The 22,443-nt window shown below is 43.8% G+C and overlaps 1 protein-coding gene across 9 annotated transcripts in view; it reads right to left on the bottom strand.

Annotated features, from left to right (window-relative positions):
- GARRE1 (granule associated Rac and RHOG effector 1) overlaps nt 1–22,443 on the bottom strand; it is an 81,079-nt gene that overhangs the window by 19,304 nt on the left and 39,332 nt on the right. For all 9 annotated transcript variants that reach the window (XM_042231957.1, XM_060398482.1, XM_060398483.1 and 6 more), the window contains 5 exons: nt 7,700–7,909; nt 3,588–3,728; nt 3,277–3,372; nt 3,013–3,174; nt 518–676 (listed from right to left, as the gene is read on the bottom strand). In XM_042231957.1, coding sequence (XP_042087891.1) covers nt 518–676; nt 3,013–3,174; nt 3,277–3,372; nt 3,588–3,728; nt 7,700–7,909 — 768 coding nt within the window. The remainder of the gene's footprint in view (nt 1–517; nt 677–3,012; nt 3,175–3,276; nt 3,373–3,587; nt 3,729–7,699; nt 7,910–22,443) is intronic.

Raw genomic sequence — 22,443 nt, 5'->3', positions numbered from 1 at the left:
ACAGAGAGCTGGGGTACAAAGTGACTGGATGGGGCACTACTTATACCATCGGAGGAGGTGATGTTTGAGCTGACATATGGAAAATGAGAAACAGTGAGTCATACAAAGATCTGAGAGGAGTATTCTCAGGGAAAAGGAACATCAAGGGCAACACCTGAGACAGGAAGAAGGCTGCTGTGTTTGAGCAACAGAAAGACACCCACTATAGCCCTGGAGAGTCAGGCCAGGTGAAAGGGCCTACCAAATCATCACTAATGTAATGGTTTCCTTAAAATCTGGAAAGCCTGAGACACCGTTTTGCAACTAGGTCCCCTGCAAATACATAACATCAATCTAGTAAAGGACCAAAAAAAGACCTTTTAATGATACTCTTCCTTTCCCATCTTGTCTAAACTCTGCAGTAACCAAAGGGCTGTTTATATTATCCAATGTTTTCACACATGAGCCCACACCACATGCTCACGTGCTTAAAATGTCTTCATCTACTCTCCCCGGTCCTTCACAAGTGTTCACTCACCAGCCCAGCCTGGCCAAACAGCAACTGCACGGCAGTCTTGCAGGCACCCCGCCACGTGGATGGGCACACCTGGTTCAGGACTTCAGTCACAGGAAAGTCGTCCCTGGGCGTAATTCCATTATAGCAGCCTGCCTCCTTGATCAGCTGCAACATCGTATGCTACAGATTGATAAAAGAAAGTTCACACCTCAAAATAAAGCCACACAAGGTTCCAAAATTTACAGAAATGCATTTATAGGTACAAAATAGCCCTCAAGAGAAGAGAATTTTATGTTCTCCCAAGTCACTTAATTTTGATTTCTTAAGCAATTCTCATCAATTACCTTCAAAGATTTTCTCAAACCTGTGACTGGCTAGATATGGACACATGTGCATTAATACACATATGTGATTTCTATTCTAGCACAAAACACAGCATTATTTAACAATCTACTGATGCAAATTGGCTAAGGAATTTTGAAGTTCTGAATCCCTCTGAATAAGGGAAGAAAATTATCTGATACAAGCAAATACCAGAAAACTTCATCCTTATTCTGGATGAAAAAGTGGTCAACATAAGCTCCAATTCCAGTCTGCAACTTTCTAGCTGTGCGGCCTTGGGCTCTAGTTCCTCTATCTGTCAAGTGGGGAAAAGGGCTGTGCCCACCTCATGGGTGAGCATTAACTGAGACAATACATGGGGAACATTTGACACATGCCTGGCACACAGGACGCTCCACAAATGGTCCTAATTACTTCAGTACTAGGGTAAGATTTCTCCTCTTATTTACTTCACTGAAACATTAACCATAAAGAGCCTCCTAGGTTCTGATAGAAACACAGGACAAAGGGGCCTCAGCTAGAGGATTAAGGGATGTGACCCTTGAGAAGAGGACTTAAAGTAGTGAAAGACCTGATGAATAAGTGTGGGGGTGAGGCTAGGGCTGTGAGACAGCCAGGAAGTGAGAGCCCATCCCAAGAGCATAACCATAAACAACACTTTTATAATGTACTTTCAAAACCTTTTATTTTATACACTTTGAACAAAATCATAAATGAAATTAACTTGGCGAAAGTCTCTTTACAAAAGTTACCCTAGGAGCTTCTGGGCTGGAGAACATAGGCAGATGCTGGGACTGTGCTGCCTGGAGAGAACACGGAACTGCCAAGCTCCTTCCCCAGGCATCTCTTCCATCTGGCTATTCCTGAGTTACATTCTCTCACAACAAACCAGTGATCCAGAACTCTCCCAACAAGATGGACTTCACAGCAACAGTGTACTCCGATCAAAGTACCTTTCGGAGAGTACACCATGGCAGATACAGCACAGGCCTGAAGAAGTTCATGTATGGCCCTGTGACTATAAAATAGTCACGGCCATTCTCTTAAATGCCAAAGTTTCCTTGAACCCCTTTCACACTCTTCCTGGACTCCCCCAGCCTCTCTTCTGACTCCAGAGACCACCTGTCTGTGAGGACCCAGGCCCTGATCCCACTTCAGAGCTCTAGATCCATACATCCAATTGCCTGCTGGATGGCTCCACTTGGACATCTCAAAAGCAATCTTAAAATCATGTACAAAAACGTATTTTTGACGACTATCGCCAAGCCTTAATAAGCAGCACCAAAACTGCTGTCCAAGCCAGAAACGTGGGCCTCATCTCCCTTCCCCTCCCTCTCATAGCCAGTTAATCCTGGAGTCCTGCTTATTACAACCTCTAGGTTGCTCCTGAGTCCTTCCACTTGCCTCCCATTATCACCAGATGGGTCCATGGCCAAAAGCCTTCAGTGCTGCTCTCCTTCCAGCCAAAAGTCTATCCTGAAGCCAGGGGGATCTTTCAGAAATGCCAGTCTAATCACGTGACCTGCCATGGTGCGGCACCAGCCTGAACTGGGGGCTTTCCATCTCCCTGGGCTGCTTCTCCAGCCTTGGGCAGTGCCATGTCTCCCCTTGTTCTCGACTCTCAGGTCTGATTACACGTTAGAATCACCTGGACAACTTTTACAAACTAGAAGAGCCCAGCCCTCATTTCAGGACAATTAAATCCAAATCCTACCAGGGACTGTACTGGATAGCCAGAGGACACCCTGCTTCAGCTGTAAGGAAGGCCTTCAGCTCTTGGGACAGGCTCTCACTTCCTGGCTGTCTCACAGCCCCAGCCTCACCCCAACACTTATTCTTCAGGTCTTTCTCTGCGTTAAGTCCTCTTCTCAAGGGTCACATCCCTTAATCCTCTAGCTGAGGCCCCCTCGTCCTGTGTTACTATCACAACCTAGGGGGCTGTCAAACCTCCTAGCCTGGTACTAATGGTTGCTCAGTAAAGACCTATCAAATGTGTGTGTGCGGGGGGGAACGTCACTCTGGTCTGCTTCTAGACAACAGTTTACTGAGGAAGGTCAGTGCCTCCTGGCTTCAGTTTTGCTTTTTAACCCAGATTGTTTACAAGCCGCCAGGTGTCCTTAAGAACTCTATTTTCACGTTCACAACCGGGTTGGAGGAACCCCATGGGAAGCTACCGTCTTGAGTTTCAGGTTGTCGGCGGCTGACTCGTTGAAGGAGACCCCCTTCAGGAAGCTTGATCCTATCTGCACGGGCACAGTGGGAAGCTCACACTGCATGGGCTGTGGCGGGGTCTGCCTCCGCCCCGTCTGCTGGGCCTCTGCCTCGCTGCAGCAGCCCTGGAAAATGGGTGGAGAGGACAAGAGAGGTGACCCGCGGCTCAGCTCTCAAGACGACTGGCACACCACAGCTCACCGGAGCCACCAGATGGAATAACGTACCTGCAAACTGGCTTCTATTGCCTTTGGATTCAGGTGGAAACCAGCTTTCATTGCGTATTCACAGTGACCTAAGCTTTCCAGAGCTATTTTATATGCCTGCAAAGAAATTGTTTTTAAGAATCAAGATTACATAGTAGATTTTAAACTGACACGGTCCAATGAAAATAGAAATCGTAAATTTCTATAGTTATTAAAAGACATGAAGCCAACTACTATCCTATTACTTTTCCAGTTGGTTCAACATCAAAACTTTAACTCCTCCCCTTGTTTTCATTCCTCAGATAATAATGTGCTAGTTTTGAAAAACATACTTGCAGAGCACTATCAATTTTTATGTTCAGTTCTTTTAGCTGGTGCTCGGGAATTGCTGCACTTTGAGAACAGAAGAGCTGCTGAACTTCAATTCCCGCCAGGCGGCCATCACAGCCTCTTTCTCTCAGTCTAGACGTTGCCTGCAACAGAAATAATGACTGGTAGGTAAAAGAAGACACTACAGATACTAGCAAAATTAAAAAAAAAAAAAAAAAAAAAAAAACAATGAAAATAAAGCAAGAAACTATCTAAGCATTAGTCATTCCGGATTATCTCTATTATGAAGAGAGCAGCCAGAACTTCTGAAAGACTAAACCAAGCACTGATGAGAAAACAAACCCAACATAGCACTACCTTATTTAAGAAACCCCCTGGGGATTCCCTGGTGGTCCAGTGGTTAGGGTTTGACACTGTCACTGCTGAGGGTCTGGGTTCAATCCCTAATCTGGGAACTGAGATCCCACAAGCCTCATGGCACAGTCAAAAAGACCCTGCAAAAAGACTTACCTACCTGTTACATATATATATATGTATATATGGCCCTTGAAGTTTCCAAATTAAAAAATGTATCTATTTGGTTGAGTGGTCCTTTACACCAAAGTAAAAAACCCTCACCAACAGGGAAAAAACTATATTGTAACATTAAAGGAGAAACCAAACTTTTGAAATCCTCATAGAAAAATGAAATACTTATTGTTTAGTCATTAAATATATGCTTATGAAGAGTACACTGAACTTCCCAGGTGGCTCAGTGGTAAAGAATTTGCCTACTAAGCAGGAGACACAGGTTCAGTTCCTGGGTTGGGAAGATACCCTAGAGAAGGAAACGGCAATCCACTGCAGTATTCTTGACTGGGAAACTCCATGGACAGACAAGTCTGGTGGGCTACAGTCATGGAGTCACAAAGGGCTGGACATGACTTAGCAATGAAACAACAACAATGAATACATAAGACAGAAAAAGACATAAGGACATAAGACAGAAAAACAGAAGACTAGTCTGTGTCTTGTGATGAAATGCTAGTTATCTATACATATGGATCAGGACTAGAGAATATAGAAAAATATATATTCGATTTATTAGATGTAAGGAAGGATTCAGGATGAACTGTCTTTCAATTTTTTCAACATCTATTTTTATTGCAATAATACTTGTGCAACAAATAACATTTTGAAACAGTGAATTTTTGTTCTTCTAGGTTAATGGAGTTATAACATTTACCTACACTGTAAGACTGAAGGAAATTAAGCAGCTATAATGTCATAGATTTCCAAAGCTTCACAAATTCTATATGAAGACCAATCACTCCCTGCACCCTAATAGTCTCACATTTTAAAACCATTTGACTCTCTTTCTAGAACTCTTCATTTAGTCGAAATATGTAGCTCACAAGGAGGTCTTACGTTAGAGGAGTCACTGGATAGACAGTGGAGCACCAGTCCTGGTCCCTATAATCTTGGAGCTAACGGCTTCGTAGGTTGAAAAGGCAAGCAAATAAAACATTCGAAAAATATAAAATGGAAAAACACATCCCAAGGGAAATAAAGAACTGTGACAGGGAGCACCCAAGAAACTGAGAAATCATCATTGAGGCTGCATTTAAAGAGGAGGAGGCAGTCAACAGAAGTGCAGGGTCGGGGAGGGGATGGACAGGCAGAGATGTAGGCGCAGGAACTAGAACCCAGGGAGCGGGGAGAGGGGCCAGAGGCGGCTGGTGGAGAGGCAGGAGCCAGACTATGCGGGACTAGGCAGGTCAAGGGACAGGTCTACCCCTTACCCTAAGGAAAGAGGGAGAGATGAGGAGCAGCAAGACAGGAAAGGGAGAAGCAGGCCCAGCCTCTGAAGACATCAGGGGAGAGTAAGGATCCCCTGAAATAAGTCCGTGACGGTGGACACAGAATGAAGGGACAGATCTACAATAGTCTTCTGGAGGCAGGGTCTGCGGGGCTTTTGTATGGACTGGATGCAGTTGTGACAGAAAAACTGGAGGGTAAACGTCAGGTTTCTTGCATAAGGGACCCAGTGTGAGAGGGCACTACTTGCTAGCGCAGGGACGGTTTGAAGAGGAACAGGGGTATGTGGGAACATTAAGGGCTGAGCCATCTGAAGACCTGAGGAGGTCTGAACACGGGGGCCTGAGGCCACAGGAGAAGGGAACTGGGCACACACATGCCACAGCCCCAGCACACAAGAGGTTTTCAAAGTTCCAAGACTAGATGGAGGCCCTCCGAGAAAAGGACACGTAGAACTGGGCCTTGAGGAACTCACATTCATAAGTTATGTGGAAGAGAAGATAGCAAAGTGGTTGGAGAGGCTAGCCTAGGAGGTAAGAGGGTAACTAAGAGCACTTGGTTCTTCATAAGGAGAGAGGATTTCCAGGGCCCAAGTCGCTGTGAGCTGCTAAATGGAGTCAATGGGATCCCTGGATTTCTGCCAATGTTTCTGGCAACATGGAAGGCACCAGTGACCTTGACAAGATAAGGCGTGTTCTGGTGGAGGACTGGAAGCCAGATTTTAGTGAGCTGAATGATGCCCGTTATATATAAAGCTTCATATTGTGCAAAACAATACACATATGGATACACACATATAGAATAAAACTATAAAAATATGCACAGGAGTCACACTCCAAAATCAAAAGAGGTTATCTCTAGAGAGAAAGGAACATGAATAAGACAGTGGAGAAATATAAAGGGAATTCAACTGCATTTGTAACAATATTTTTCTGTCAAAAGGTATGAAGCAAATGTGGCAAAAAGTGAAGATTCACTTGACAAAGCTAAAAGGAAGATAGATGGTTATGTATGTGACATTTCCTATATGCTTGAAATATCTGATAATAGTAATCTTTTTTTAGGGTGAATCAAAGGTGAGGCAAACAATTCTTCCAAGAAGCTGACTATGAAAAGAGCAGAGAAACAGGGCAGAGCATGGAGGATTTTTATTTGTAAGTCTATTTGTGTATTGGCGGGAACATGCTGAGGAGGTGGGAGACAAAACCTAGGGTCCCAGCACAGAGGCCCTGAGGGTGGGGGCAGGGTGGAGAGAGGCAGACTCTGCACAGGAGTGGAGGGCGCCTCCTCTGCTGTAACGAAGAGGAAGGAACAGGAGAGGGTCTGAATGGGAGAGGTGTGTCATCTGGGTGGAAATGGAGAAGAGGGGCTGCTGCTAGGTACATTCTGTTTTCTCAGTGTGTAGGGGGCAGGGTCACTGGCTGAAAGCAAAGTAAGGAAGGCAGGACTGCAGTCAGGAGGGCACAGAGGGCTGTGAGGTGAGAAGATAAAGGTGTGGACCCCACTGCCCAGCCACTTGCAATGAAGTCAGCAGGTATCACTCCTGCACTCAGCCCCCAATTAGCACTGCATGGCTGCTCCCATAAACACCAAGAAAGCAGAGGAGAATCTTTAAGATGAAAGAGACCAACACAGCGAAAAGAAATTGAGAAGAAATAACATGCAACAGAACATCATAAACCTGAACTAAGCAAACAACAGAACATATAATGTTAAAATGCTGAAAGATGTTTACAAATTTGATTAGAGGAGATTTATAAAATGAAATCAAATAGTTTGCCAATTTAATTGAGGTTATGAGTCAAACTAAATATTATAATATAAATTCTCTTTTACTCTGTGAAATGGAACAGTAAATCCTAGTTAAAGTGTTGACTTGCAAGGCTTTTTTTCCAGCCTCAGAAACAAAGGAGTATTAAAATACCAACAAAAAGAGTGTCATTGCTGACTGCATCCCCACCTAGCTCCCTAGCTGACTGCTTACTCCACGTACCCTCCAGCCTCTTTGCCCTGGTCCCTCTTTCTAAAAACTTTGCTGCACTTCTTGTCAAAGGCCTCTCCTCAACCCTGTTTTTGTAAAGCCCTTTCTCCTAGGAGGCTGTGAGTAGAGGCTGTCTTCCCAGTACCTGGTGCATGCCTGGTGTGAAGTGAGCATTTACAAAGGCATTCACTGTTAAATGAATCAACAATCTAACGATAGCAGCTGAAAACTTGCACTTCTAAATAAAAAGGCCCTTTTAAGAACCAACAGGCAAAGGCCCTCTGGAGCCTCTCCTATCTGAACAAAGGGCACTCATCTCCCCAGAGTCAGGGTTACCTCAGCAGCCCCTCGCCAGGATCGCACAGCTTCCTCCAGTTCCGATGTGTGGCCCATGCCAGACAAACTGCCGCCACTGCTGCTGTTCTTTTTTTCTGGCACAACAACTTCAGCAAAGCAAGAGTGAGCCACGGGCTGCACCTTCTGTAACGCCTGGGTCAAAAACTGGAAATGGACCTGCACCACTGTCAAGAAGCATCGTCCCAGCACCTGTGAAGACAAGAGAGCCAGAGACTTTCAGGTTGTGGGTTGATACTGCATGACTGCAATCAATTCTCAACTATCAATTTGAGTAGAGGTAACAATTAACTGGAATTCTGAAATCACATGGAAGTTACAAAGTCACCATGCCTTTGTTCACAAAGGATCTGCCTTTGTTCTCACATTTGGACCTGGGTGGCCTGGTGCCTAGAACTCAAAACATTATAACCAAGTTGCCAGCCTCAAGGTTTGAATGGACCTCCCCACTTCCCACCTAGCCTCCCCTCACTCCCGTTGTCCACTCTCCTCATCTGGATTCTTGTTCACACCAACCCTGTCTGTGAGCTCCAGTGGAATCACAGCAAGCCACAATTCCAGTTCTCTCCACACAGTATTCAGAAGGCAGAAAAAAAGCCAGATGATTAGAAACCTGAAAGGTCAGTTTGACTATAAACATATTCCACTGGAAATGGAATCCAAAGATACAGGTTATTTTAGTAACAGTGTTATTAACATAGTAATTACATAGTTATTAACATAGCTGTATATCATATTTCCAGTCTTATGAAACAAAGCTGACAGACCTGTCTTCTCAGAGTTAACAAAACATACTGGTACATCCATGTGTCAGATCAGGAGAAAACCACTTGCCTAATACATACTAGTATAGCTGACTGATTGATACAATAGTCCATTAAAGCAGAAAATTTACTTTAGAAACTACTAAGTACATAATGCTATGTCAATGTATACTATTAATATATAATTATAAAAATACATGTACTAAAAACGTACAACATACCACCAACAAAAGATACAAACGTGCCTTTATTTGCCAACCTCTGGCACTGGCAAGAGCTATTCTCTGACACTGTTGTTCTCTGCTTTCTTGTGTTAACTCCAGCTACAAGGTATTCTCTACAATTTCCTATTTCCTTTTTCTTTAAAGGAGATAAGAATTTGCTACTTGCAAAGCAACTTGAACAGACACTTTTCAGATTACTGACATTTTCCCTAATCTTTTACAGTTGTTTTATCCATACCAAATTTGACAACAACAACAAAACTTTATTGTAACTTTTTTACATGCCTCATAACATTCAAAAAAGACTATATATATACATATATATATATATTGGCCATGCCATGTAGCATGTGGTATCTTAATTTCCCAACCAGGGATTGAACCCATAACCCCTGCATTGGAAGCAGAGTATTAAACCACAAGGCTGCCAGGGAAATCCCTCAAAACATTTTTAATGGAAAGTATTTCATATTTCACTGGCCTATAGAGTGGTTTGTTAAGAAAAAATTACTTACTAAGTTTGTAATTTATCCCACTGGAGGACAGCAAAGAGGGCCCACCAGTTACCAGCATCAGTGCACTGCCCGGGGGCACGGTGACGGTTCCCACTGCTGTTACAAGCAGCTACAGTTCAACCCCAGTGCCCTCTTTGGCCTGGTACTATCCTGCGAAGCAGGTAGAAATGAGACCCCTCCTTGGACCTCTCACCTCCCAGCACACGGTTCAGATGCTGCCCCTTCCTACCCGCACTAGGCAGAGTTCTTCCTCCTGGAGAAATAAAGTCAGGCAAGTTCCCAGTGGGGACACTTACTCCCTCTGAATTATTTTCCCCTGTGGAAATCACCAGGACAAAACTAAAACAAACACAGAAATTTCACATCATAGCATCCTCCCTCTGCAGGGAACAATCAGAAAAACAGGCTGAATTCCCACCCAAACCCCCTGGGTTTCCACTTACTCCCTCAAAGCTCTTTCCCATCAGAGATGGGCAGAGTGAGCCACACAGAGTAAACAGACCTAGCAACCTGGAACTTGTGACACAAACAGAAAAAACAGGATTTAATTAGCACTGTACACAGTACCAGCCAGCTTGAACACTCAGCATGCACCTCACTTGCGCTAAAGATTTCACATGGATTCTCTCATTCAATCCTAGGAACAACCATGTGAGGTCATTCCCATTTCACAAACAGTAAGCCTAAAGCACAGAAAGGTTATGAAACTTTGTCAAGGGGACACAAACTGAATTTGGCAAAGGGCTCACTTGACTCAAGTGTCTATGCCCTTAGCCAGCGTGCACCTTGCCCTCAACAAGATCTACACGCCTGGAGACAGCTGTGTGCTCACAACACTGAAACCAGACCCATGACAGACGCTCACCCTTAACTGGCTCAGGCCAGAATGACGTGGTGTTCTGAAGCTCCACACAGAGCAAACCCAGGAGGAGGCCTGAAGCCTCCAGAGTCTCCAGAGGGCCTTTGCCTGTTGGTTCTTAAAAGGGCCTTTTTATTTAGAAGTGTGAGTCCTCAGGCACACAAACTCTTCCTCCTCCTTCTTCCTTGGCTGCTAGGAGAGAGCAGTGACGTGCCATGTGCCATTCGCTCTGGGCTCACATTCTTTCAGCTTCTGACAGATACAACTGAGTCACTCATTCTTTCAACAAATGTGTAATACGTGAGTGTGTGGTATGTACAAAGCACAAAAAAAGCTAGAGGATACTACAAGAAATACAGTGAACAAGTCACTGTCCTGAGGGTTACCTTCTAACGGTGAGGGACAGTAAGTAGATGTGCAAAGGCAGGGGCTATTGGAGAAGGAACACTGAGGGGCGAGGTGGGAAGGTAAAGGCTCTCTGAGGACAAGAGCCCAGGAACAATGGGAATACCCCATCCGTCCCTTCTGAGATCCCAGCAACCAGCCAGGGCCTAAAGCTACTGACACCTCCTCCCCACCTGTACAGCTGGCACTACACTAATTCCATGTATTGCTATGTCACTTCAGTCGTGTTCGACTCTGTGTGGCCCCATAGACTGCAGCCCAACAGGCTCCCCTGTCCCTGGGATCCTCCAGGCAAGAACACTGGAGTGGGTTGCCATTTCCTTCTCCAATGCGTGAAAGTGAAAAGTCAAAGTGAAGTCGCTCAGTCGTGTCCGACTCTTAGCGACCCCATGGACTGCAGCCTACCAGGCTCCTCCGTCCATGGGATTTTCAAGTGGCAAAAACAAGACCTCAGCATCTCCCTCTCCCTACTTATGAGGTATGGAGCACAAATTATGGTTGCAATAAAATATTTGTGTTGTAAACAATTCACTAAAAAGCCAATCAAAACTATGGTTACCCTGGATCCTGGAAAAGCTATCTAAAGAATGTTCTACAAGTGTACCTAAGTAACAGAAGAGGACTGAGCTCAACCTCCAGCCTGTCTCTGCCCACCTTTTCTCTACAATATCTCCTGTCTTAGCCCAATTTCCTTCCTGTCACAGGCTCCATCCTCCCTGACCCAGGGACGTGCCAGTCCTTGGGGTCTTCCTGAGAAACCTGGAAACCAACAGAGACTCTAAAGTTATGGATCTGAACGCATGTGACCCAAGGGCCTAGGACAGTTATTTTCTCTTTAATTTTATTTTTAAAGTTGCATCTATTTACTTATATATTGGCAGAGCAGCATGTGGGAATTTAGTTCCCTGACCTGGAACTGAACCCATGGCCCCTGCATTTGAAGTGCAGAGTCTTAACCACCGGACCAGGGGGGTCTCAACTTTCTCTTCCACAAGGAGACCATTTCCTGGATTATGGGATCCCATGAAGATGCAGAACATGTATAGCAAGCTAAAGGACAAATGAGTGGTCAGTGAGATTAAAATGTCACTGGAGCTACAGAAGTCCATGTCAATCAAGAGCTACCATTTACTGAGTGTTTAACCCATACCAAGTACTTTACATGCAGTGAAGTGAAGCTGTGGGGTGAGAGCAATTCATCCATTTTACAGATAACAACACTGAGGCTTAGAGAGAGAAAGAACCTAGCTCCAACGTCAAGCAGGTAATAAGTGGTACAGTAGAGATCTGACACTGAGTCTAACTCCAAAAACTGTTCTAACCACCAGACTGTGCTGTTTTCACACGACAAGATCCAGGAGGTAGTCACAACAGCGGCTAAGGATATCAAGAAGGGGAGGGGACCGCTGTGCAGGAACGCTGATGAACAAAGACTGGGAGGCACGGCTCAGTCTTCTCTGATAGTGGGAAAGGGACTGCAACAAATTTCACAAGCGCCTGTGGCACTTTGGGGTGGCATGAGTCTTGAAGTTCATGATTTGCATAGCAGACAACAGTTAAGACTGGCTGCAAACAGCAATGATAAAATGGGAGAGGGCACATGGAGCTTGGGAAAAGGAACAACTTCTCTTACCTCTTAAGGAATTCCAAGCCCCAAAACATCTGTTTGGGCCTTCAGCCCATCAGTCTCATTCAAGAATTATGAAGAAAGCAATCAGACTTAATCTTACCCTTGGCATCTGAATTAAAAAAAAAACACACACACACATTCATCTCAAGGCATCCAAACTGGATGGAATTGGGGGCAATATGAGGCCACTATCAGAGCTGCACTAAGAGAAACATCTTGGGGACTTCCCTGGCAGTCCAGTGGTTGGGACTCTATACTTCCACTGCAGGAAGTGTGGGTTTGATCCCTGGTTGGGGAACTATGATGCCACATACCATGCAGCGGCACAGCTTTAAAAAAAGAAGGAAAAAAAGAGAGAGAGAAATATTTTGGTATGACTTAAATTCCTCATAAAAGCCCAACTCCTGAATACAAACACTAAGTGACCCTGCCACTAGTGCTTCTAAACATCCATGGAGCATTCTGGATTGTAAACAGCCATCGAGCATCTACTGAAATAAACCTTGTTTTCTGGGAATTGCTGATGGCGGAGGAAAAGGGTACGTGTTCACTTTCCCATGGCTCTATAAGTGGACCTATATAGGGGGTTATCTTTATGGATATAACCAGGAAACCTTTTATTTTCAGTGATTTTTCTATTTTATTAATTAAAACAGATTTTAGTTTAAGGTCATCCTGTTTTGAGCCCCAAAAGACCATGCTTTCTACACCAACATAGTCAATTCTACCTTCCTAGAATATTTTCAAATTTTTAGTTACTCCTCTTCCAGGGCCACGGCCTTACTCAGCCCTTACTATATCCCCACGTGTTGAAATTACAGACTGCCCAAGTCCACCCCATCTGTGACACACCTTGTGATTTTCACATCGATATACACAATGTCTAAATTCATTTTCTACTCAAACTCACTGAATAAATCGTCTTTCTCATATCCCTGCAAAGTGAAGCACAAGCAGAAATGTTACATATGCCATAGTGTCAAACATTTGGGTCCTGGTATTTATTTCTGATCAGTTTAAAAGTCAAGAATGAATGAAATGAAGTCAATCCGGATTGGCGGCTTTTATTAGAAATTCCAAGGTCATTCAACGATTTTTTCCTCTTCAAAACTTACTTCTACCTTAAACATTACAGTTGGTTCCAAATGTTCTCAATCTTTTGTCCTTATGATAATTCCACAGTTATTACATAATGACCTAACCAACAGACCGGAATGTGATATAAGAACCTAAATGTGTCTCCAGAGAAATAGAGAATGCAGCAGACCACGCCTGGACTATGGAAAGTACTTTATAGAGATTAAATTACAGTATGAAAATGTAAAAACCAAGCTCACTGAAACTAAGATGTATAGTCTGACCTAAAAACTGATTAACAGTGAGTATTTAAACTTTTTGTTTTTTAAAGCAATTAACAAAACAATAATCTCTTTGCAGTTGGTATCAACCCAGAGCACAAAGAAGCTGCCATGCTATGTACAGGAGAAAGAACTAGGGACGAGAGAAAGCTAACACATGCCCAAGGATGGATGAGCCAACAGCAAACGTTACACATTCAGACAAGATTACATTCTGCCCCTGACACGCTGCTTTACTGCTGGTAACAATATCATCAGACACAGTTTCTAAACTGCTTCATAGGCCAAGCACTGTGATTCACAGAAACTTTTATACCAGTAATACATATTCACTGCAAATAAATTAAGAGGAAAAGATCGGCTCAATAAAGAAACAGTGTCAGATATTACTGAATAGATATAACCACTGATTACATGATTGCAAAACATGCCTACATCTGAAACTTCTTTCTTTTTTTTCCAAAATTAGATATTTTATATGTTGTTTTGGGGTTTCCTTGATAGCTCAGTTGGTAAAGAATCTGCCTGCAATGCAGGAAACCCCAGTTCAATTCCTGGCATTGGGAACATCTGCTGGAGAAGGGATAGGCTACCCATTCCAGTATTCTTGGGCTTTCCCGGTGGCTGAGCTGGTAAAGAATCCAACTGCAATGCAGGAGACCTGGGTTCGATCCTTGGGTTGGGAAGATCCCCAGAGAAGGGAAAGGCTACCCACTCCAGTATTCTGACCTGGAGAATTCCACGGACTATATAGTCCACGGGGTCGCAAAGGGTCGGACACAACTGAGCAACTTTCACTTTCATATGTTGTTTTAGTCTGCTTTCCAAAATAAAATATATCAAAAATTTATTACCATGCAACACACATAGGAAGTTTTATATTTTAGCTACATTACTACACATCTTTACATAACTAATAAGTATAATTATAAACTATCATCCAGGACATCAGACAGTGCAAGGCCAGTGACAAGAACTAAGTCCACGTCAATTACGGTAGACGGAGGAGGAGGGGCAGTTATTGTTCAGAAGGCAGAGACTCAGTTTGGGAAGAAGATGAAGTTTTGGAGGTGGATAGTGGTTGATGGCTGCAAAAAATATTAATGTACTTAATGCCACTGTATGCTTCAAAACTGTTAAGATGGCAACATTTATGCTATGTATAGTTTACCACACTGAAAAAGAGTAGAAGTGCTTCTAGTCACCCCCTCTGCTACCATTCTATTCCAAGCTACAGTCATCTCTTGCTTGGATTACTTTAAAAGCCTCTTAACCGATCTTCCTGCTTCCTTTCAATTAGGATTCGTTTTATCTACACATAACAACAACAACAAATGCAGTGGCTTACATAAGATCAATGTTTACTTCTGTCTATGGTGAAACTCAGCAAGGAGATCAAACCAGGCAATCGTAAAGGAAATCAGCCCTGAATATTCATTGGAAGGACTGTTGCTGAAGCCAAAGCTCCAATACTTTGACCACCGGATGCAAAGAGCAAACTCACTGGAAAAGACCCTGATGCTGGGGAAGCCTGAGGGCAGGGGGAAAAGGGGGTGAAAGAGGATGAGATGGTTAGATAGCATCACCGACTCAATGGACATGAGCAAACTCCCGGAGATAGTGGAGGACAGAGAAGCCTGGTGTGCTGCACTCCACTGGGCTGCAGAGTGTCCAACACAACTTAGCAATGTGAATAACAAAGGTGAAAATAAATCTAGGGTTTGGCAGTCCAGAGCTAGGATGAGAGCTCCTGGGTATCACAGGGAGCTCAGTTCCCATCTTTCTGCTCTTCATCCTCACACAAGACTTACATACTTAAATAACCTCTCAGTTCTAAGTAATTAAATGACCTTCAGCCATTTTGCCAGCATTCTAGACAGTAAAAAACGGGGGAGCGAGGAAAAGGGAGCACCCTTTTTCCCTCTAAGGAAACTTCCTTATAGTCTCATCCAAAACCTCCAGTTACATCTTCATGAATCAGAACTTACTCAAGTGACCGCTCCTAGCTGTAAGGGAGGTTGGGAAGTATAGTCCTATTTTCAAGAACGATATTTCTAAAAAAAGAAAAAAGAAACAAAAAACCCTCCAGAGTTGGTTATTTTTTTGGCTGTACCATGCAAAATGCCACATTGTGGAACCTTAATTCCCCAACCAGGGATCAAACCCAGGGCCCAGCAGCGAAAGTGCCAAGTACTAACCACTGGACTTTTAGACAATGCCTAGTGTCCTTTGAAGGAGGCCCACACTGACCCTATTTGCAAATGAACCACTATCCTACCTGGAGCATCCTTCTATCTCTCAGACAGACATTGCTCAATGTTCCATCCTCAGAGAGGTCTTTCTTCTTCATTCTTTTTCTTCATAGTGCCTCTCATTACCTGACACTATGTTTGTATGGGCCATTTATTTTTCGTTTGTTTCACTACCTAGGAGTTAAGCGGAATGTGGACAGGGTCTTTTGTTTTGCTCCCAGTCACATTCTCAGTGCCTGGCACACAGCGGACAATCTTTCTGTACATATTTGTTGAAAGAAGAAAAAAAGCAGTTGCTACTCTCCACATAAAAGCACCAATCTAGCCCAAGAGCAGCATGTTGACTGAAGAGCTGAGAGCAAGACATCGTGGCAGCATCCATGTGCAAATGTTATTAGCCCTGAACTCTTCCTGCTTTCTTTCCCTGGACAGCTCTTCTGCAGCCAACCCATGGACACCAGCTGCAACCTCGAGCTTACTTTGAGGATAATATCCCCAACAGGCAAGGGGGAGATAATGACTCTTCTGGAGAAAAAAAGGCTGGAAACCATGCAAGGCTTTCCTGTGAGTGACACACTTGCCCAGAATGAAGAATCGGGTATAACATGTCACGCCTTGGAAATGCAGGCTTATTCTTTCAAACCGAGAACCAATATTGCAATTAACAAGTATGCTACTGAGGGAATTAAGGGTGTATATAGGGCCTAGAAAGGTGTATTTTTCCTGTATGTTTGTGTATGTGTATCTACTTGTGGTTTTCTGCCCAGATACACAGTTAACAGTGGTTCCACCTGGGACTGAGATGGAGCTGGAAGAGAGAAGCATGACCTCTGGAGAAGTGAACTTATGGCATTCAGAATGTTTGTATTTTTTACCATAAGTATGCATCACATACACAATAAAACTAATTTATTAAAATTAATAATCAATAGTAATACATCCAAAGCATTCTCATTAAAATGAGGACCAAAACAAAGATGCTCATTCTTTAAAAAAAAAAAAAAAAGATGCTCATTCTTAAAGCTCATTGTTTTATATATTAAAATCTATGCTGATAGTCAGAGAGTTCCCTGGTGGTCTGATGGTTAGGATTTCTGGGCTTTCACTGCCATGGACTGGGTTCAGTCCCTGGTCAGAGAAGATTCCACAAGCCATGTGGCATGGCCAAAAAGTAAAAGTAAAATCTATGTTCAATGCAACAAGATATATAACTACTGGAAGGGAGAAGATATATATAGATGACATGATCACATATACCAAAAAAAACCAAATAAACCAAATGAAACATCAGAATTATTGAGTCCAGCCACCAGGAGATAAGACAAAAATATAAAAAGTCAAGAGTGTTCGTATGTTACAGAAAAAAACTTTCAAATAAAATTTCATCCTGGGCTTCCCTGGTGGCTCAGTGGTAAAGAATCTGCCTGCCAGTGCAGAAGACACTGGTTCAATCCCTGGGTCCAGGAAGATGCCACATGCCCAAGCACCACTACAATCGAGCCCAAGCACCCCAACTACTGAGCTCGAGAACCCTAGAGCCCATACTCCCCGACAAGAGAAACCACTGCAACGAGAAGCCCACACACCACAACTAGAGAGTAGCCCCCACTCACAACTGGAGAAAAGCCTGCACACTAACACAGACCCAGCAAAGCCAAAAAATACATAGATAAAACTTCATTCACGGTAGCAACTAAAATAAAGATTAGTTAAGAATGTTAAAAATATACACAGCCACTAGAACGGAAATTATGAAATTTTACCAAGAGACATAACTGAAAGCTTCATAGAGGACATAATAAACTGCTAAAATCCTGAAAGCAAAACAATTCAACAGGTGTTTCCAGGGTCATAAATATGTTCCCCATCACATCCTCTGACATGCTCCACCTGGAACCTGCAGTGTGGCCTCTCCAACACCTAGTCCCGTGGCTTTGGAAGCAGCCATCAGGGAACTGCTCCCCCTGCGCCCTCAGCCTGGAGGCACCCCAGCACCAAAAGCAGACACATAGTCAGGCCTGACGAGTCAGTGCATTAGTTTAACCTTTTTGCCAACCAGGCCCAAGGACAGGCAAGTAACCCAAGTCAAGCCAATCAGACTGAGTTCCAGAACTTTTGTCAGAACCTGGGAGAGAACAGAGGTGTTGGTAACTCTGACATGGAGACAGTCTGGATCTGTTCAGCACTGTGTGAGCCCCTGTATCCAGTCATGACCAGAGAGAGAGAGCTAACTTTCTTCAGTTCATGGGGTCAATCCCTTGTTTTGCTGAGAGGCAGTACAGAGCTACTGTCAAGAATTTGTACTCTACAGAATCAGACTGTCTGTGTCTAAAATCTGGATCTGCCATGAAACTTTTAAAAAGTTGTTTAACCACTCCATACCCATCTCATCAAAAAATGGGAACATGAATAGTACTAACTTCAGTTCAGTTCAAACGCTTACCTCAGTTCAAACCAGGCCTCCCTGTCCATCACAAACTCCCAGAATTTACTCAAACTCATGTCCATCGAGTCGGTGATACCATCCAATCATCTCATCCTCTGTCATCTCCTTCTCCTTCTTCCTTCAATCTTTCCCCAGCATCACAGACTTTCCAAATGAGTCAGTTCTTGGCATCAGGTGTCCAAGGTATTGGAGTTTCAGCTTCATTATCAGTCCTTCCAATGAATATTTAGGACTGATTTCCTTTAGGATGGACTGGTTGGATCTCCTTGCAGTCCAAGGGACTCTCGAGAGTCTTCTCCAACACCACAGTTCAAAAGCATCAATTCTTTGGTGCTCAGCTTTCTTTATAGTCCAACTCTCACACCCATATATGACTACTGGAAAAAAACATAGCTTTGACTAGATGGCCTTTGTTGGCAAAGTAACGTCTCTGCTTTTTAATATGCTGTCTAGGTTGGTCAAAGCATTTCTTCCAAAGAGCCAGCATCTTTTAATTTCATGGCTGCAGTCACCATCTGCAGTGATTATGGAGCCCCCCAAAATAAAGTCTGTCACTGTTTCCGTTGTTCCCCCTTCTATTTGCCATGAAGTGATAGGATCAGATGCCATGATCCTAGTTTTCTGAATGTTGAGTTTTAACCGAACTTTTTCACTCTCCTCTTTCACTTTCATCAAGAGGCTCTTTAGTTCTTCTCTTTCTACAATAACAGCGGTGTCATCTGCATGTCTGAGGTTACTGATATTTCTCTCGGCAATCTTGATTCCAGCTTGTGCCTCATCCAGCCCAGAGTTTCTCATGATGTACTCTGCATAGAAGTTAAATAATATGACAATATACAGCCTTGATGTACTCCTTTCCTGATTTGGAACAAGTCTATTGTTCCATGTCCACCTCTAACCATTGGTTCCTGACCTGCATACAGATTTCTCAAAAGGCAGGTCAGGTGGTCTAGTATTGCCATCTCTTAAAGAATTTTCCACAGTTTGTTGTGATCCACACAGTCAAAGGCTTTGGCATAGTCAATAAAGCAGAAGTAGATGTTTTTCTGGAACTCTCTTGCTTTTTCGATGATCCAATGGATGTTGGCAATCTGATCTCTGGTTCCTCTACCTCTTCTAAATCCAGCTTGAACATCTGGAAGTTCACAGTTCACGTACTGTTGAAGGCTGGCTTGGAGAATTTTGAGCATTACTTTACTAGCGTGAGATGAGTGCAATTGTGCGGTAGTTTGAACATTCTTTGGCATTGCCTTTCTTTGGGATTGCAATGAAAACTGACCTTGTCCAGTCCTGTGGCTACTGCTGAGTTTTCCAAATTTGCTGGCATATTGAGTGCAGCCCTTTCACAACATCATCATTTAGGATTTGAAATAGCTCAACTGGAATTCCATCACCTCCACTGGCTTTCTTTGTAGTGATGCTTCCTAAGGCGCACTTGACTTCGCATTCCAGGATGTCTGGCTCTAGGGGGGTGATCACACTGTTGTGGTTATCTGGGTCATGAAGGTCTTTTTTGTATACTTCTTCTGTGTATTCTTGCCACCTCTTCTTATTATCTTTTGCTTCTGTTAGGTCCATACCATTTCTGTCCTTTATTGTGCCCATCTTTGCATGAAATGTTCCCTTGGTGTCTCTAATTTTCTTGAAGAGATCTCTAGTCTTTCCCATTCTGTTGTTTTCCTCTATTTCTTTGCATTGATTGCTGAGGAAGGCTTTCTTATCTCTCCTTGTTATTCTTTGGAACTCTGCATTCAGATGCTTATATCTTTCCTTTTCTCCTTTGCTTTTCACTTCTCTTCTTTTCACAGCTATTTGTAAGGCCTCCCCAGCTGCATTTATTTTCCATAGGGATGGTCTTGATCTCTGTCTCCTGTACAATGTCATGAACCTCAGTCCATAATTCATCAGGCACTCTATCAGATCTAGTCCCTTAAATCTATTTCTCACTTCTGCTGTATAATCATAAGGGATTTGATTTAGGTCATACCTGAATGGTCTAGTGGTTTTCCCTACTCTCTTCAATTTAAGTCTGAATTTGGCAATAAGGAGTTCATGATCTGAGCCACAGTCAGCTCCCGGTCTTGTTTTTACTGACTGTATACAGCTTCTCCATTTTTGGCTGCAAAGAATATAATCAATCTGATTTCATGGAGGGGCCATGTTCAGTAAATCTTTAATCCAATTTTCTGTTGATGGGCAGGGCTGTGTTCCCTCCCTGTTGCTTGACCTGAGCCCAAACTATGGTGGAGGTAATGAAGATGATCATGACCTTCAAAGGTCCCATGCATGCCCTGCTACACTCAGCGCCTCCGACCCTGCAGCAGGCCACCACCAACCCATGCTTCCACCGGAGATTCCTGGACACTCACTGCATGTCTGGGTCAGTTTCTTGTGGGGTCACTGCTCCTTTCTCCTGGATCCTGGTGTGCACAAGGTTTTGTGTGTGCCCTCTAAGAGTCTGTTTCCCCAGTCCTGTGGAAGTTCTGGTGGTTCTATGGTGGGGTTAATGGCGCCCTCCTCCAAGAGGACTTATGCCATTACCCAGGTCTGCTGCACCCAGAGCCCCTGTGGCAGGCCACTGCTCTTCCTGATGGGAGAGCAGCAGGAAGGGGCTGTGTTCCCTCCCTGTTGCTTGACCTGAGGCCAAACTATGGTGGAGGTAATGAAGATAATGATGACCTTCAAAAGGTACCTGTACCTCCACAGGAGACACTCAGACCCAGTTCTGGCTCAGTCTCTGTGGGCTGGGTGTGTGTTTTGCGCCCTTCCCAGATCTAAGCAGCTCAGGCGACCAGGTGCTTGTCAAGCATACTGTCCCAGGTGAGCCGTGCGTCTTAATTACCTCCCCGGTCCCGGCCACTTGGTTTCCTGGGTGCACCGCATGTCTCCTCTAGAGAGCTGATCTCAGGCTGCAACCCTCCTGGTAGAAGATGTGTCTCTGGGGTTGAGCCTGTAGCAGCCCCTTGCTTTCCGGCTCTGGCTGTCCCAAGCCTGCCTCTCTGCCTCTGGACGGGGAGGGGCCAGTACACAGCTAGCTCTCCTTTGGTATTCGTTTAATCCTTTGTTCTGTGAGCAGGCCAGGCCAGGTTAGGTTGTTAGGTTAGAGCCTTTCCGGCAAAGTTCTTTTTTCCGCAGTAGTGGTTAGACTTGTATTTTATGGGTTTCTTTTTTTTTTCTCCCAATTACGTTGCCTCCTGAGATTCCAAAACTCCCCACAGACCCGCCTGTGAGAGGGTTTCCTACTGTGTGGAAACTTCAACTCCTTTACCATTCCCTCCCCAGGACAGGGCTTCGTCCCTAACTCTTTTGTCTCTCTTTTTGTCTTTTATATTTTGTCCTACCTCCTTTCAAAGAGAATGGGCTGCCTTTCTGGATGCGTGGTGTCCTCCACCAGTTTCAGAAGTTGTTTTGTAGAAGTTGCTCAGCGTTCAAATGATCTTTTGATGAATTTGTGGGGGAGAAAGTGGTCTCCCCTCCCTATTCCTCTGCCTTCTTGTCTTTTTAGTAACTATGACTTTTTAATAACTATGAAACATTAAATTATAGTCTCCTAAAAGAAAGCAACACTGCCATTTTAGTCACCAAAATTGCAAGCACAGCATTCTTTCCTCGACTCCTCTTTGCTGCTGGGGTCCTGCCTTCAGAGGTATCTTTCCTCTATTCTCATCATTTTCTTCCTTGATTCACTTTTATTTCCTTCATTTTTTTCTGAAAAGCACTTGCCTTTTTTCTCATCACTATACCTTATTCAATAATACTCTCTGTGATATTGTGATTAATAATAAATACGTATTTTGGTCTTTTCCCATGGTTCCTGGCACACAGCTCCTAAAACCCTTGGAATTTTCTAAGTGATAAGAGAGAGAAAGTATCTTTTGTTATTCATAACAAGCATCTTTCAACCATACCTGAGTTTGTGTTAACAAGGTGCCTTTTGGAAAGTCCCTAGGGATAGGGGCTGGTTGCCAGGGGAACCAAGTTTGAAACTTTCAGCCCAACCCCTCTGGAGAAGGGAAGAGGCTGGAGAGAGAATCAATCACCAACAACCAAAGCTGAAGCAACCACACTTGTGAAATGAAGGTCCAGAAACGCCCAAAGGATGGGGTTCAGAAAGATTCTGGGATAAAGACCAGGTGCAGGTGCTGGGAGGGTAGCAGGCCTGAAAAGGGCATGGAAGCTCACACCACTTACCACGAACTTTGCCTTATGCATATCTTTCATCTGGCTGTTCCTAAGTAACATCCTTTTATAATTGAGTTTTTTTCTGAGATGA

Source organism: Ovis aries, chromosome 14 (assembly GCF_016772045.2).
Source record: "Ovis aries strain OAR_USU_Benz2616 breed Rambouillet chromosome 14, ARS-UI_Ramb_v3.0, whole genome shotgun sequence".
Classification (NCBI taxonomy): Eukaryota; Metazoa; Chordata; class Mammalia; order Artiodactyla; family Bovidae; genus Ovis; species Ovis aries.
Note: the sequence above shows the minus strand (reverse complement) of the source record. Positions and strands in the feature narration are given on the sequence as shown.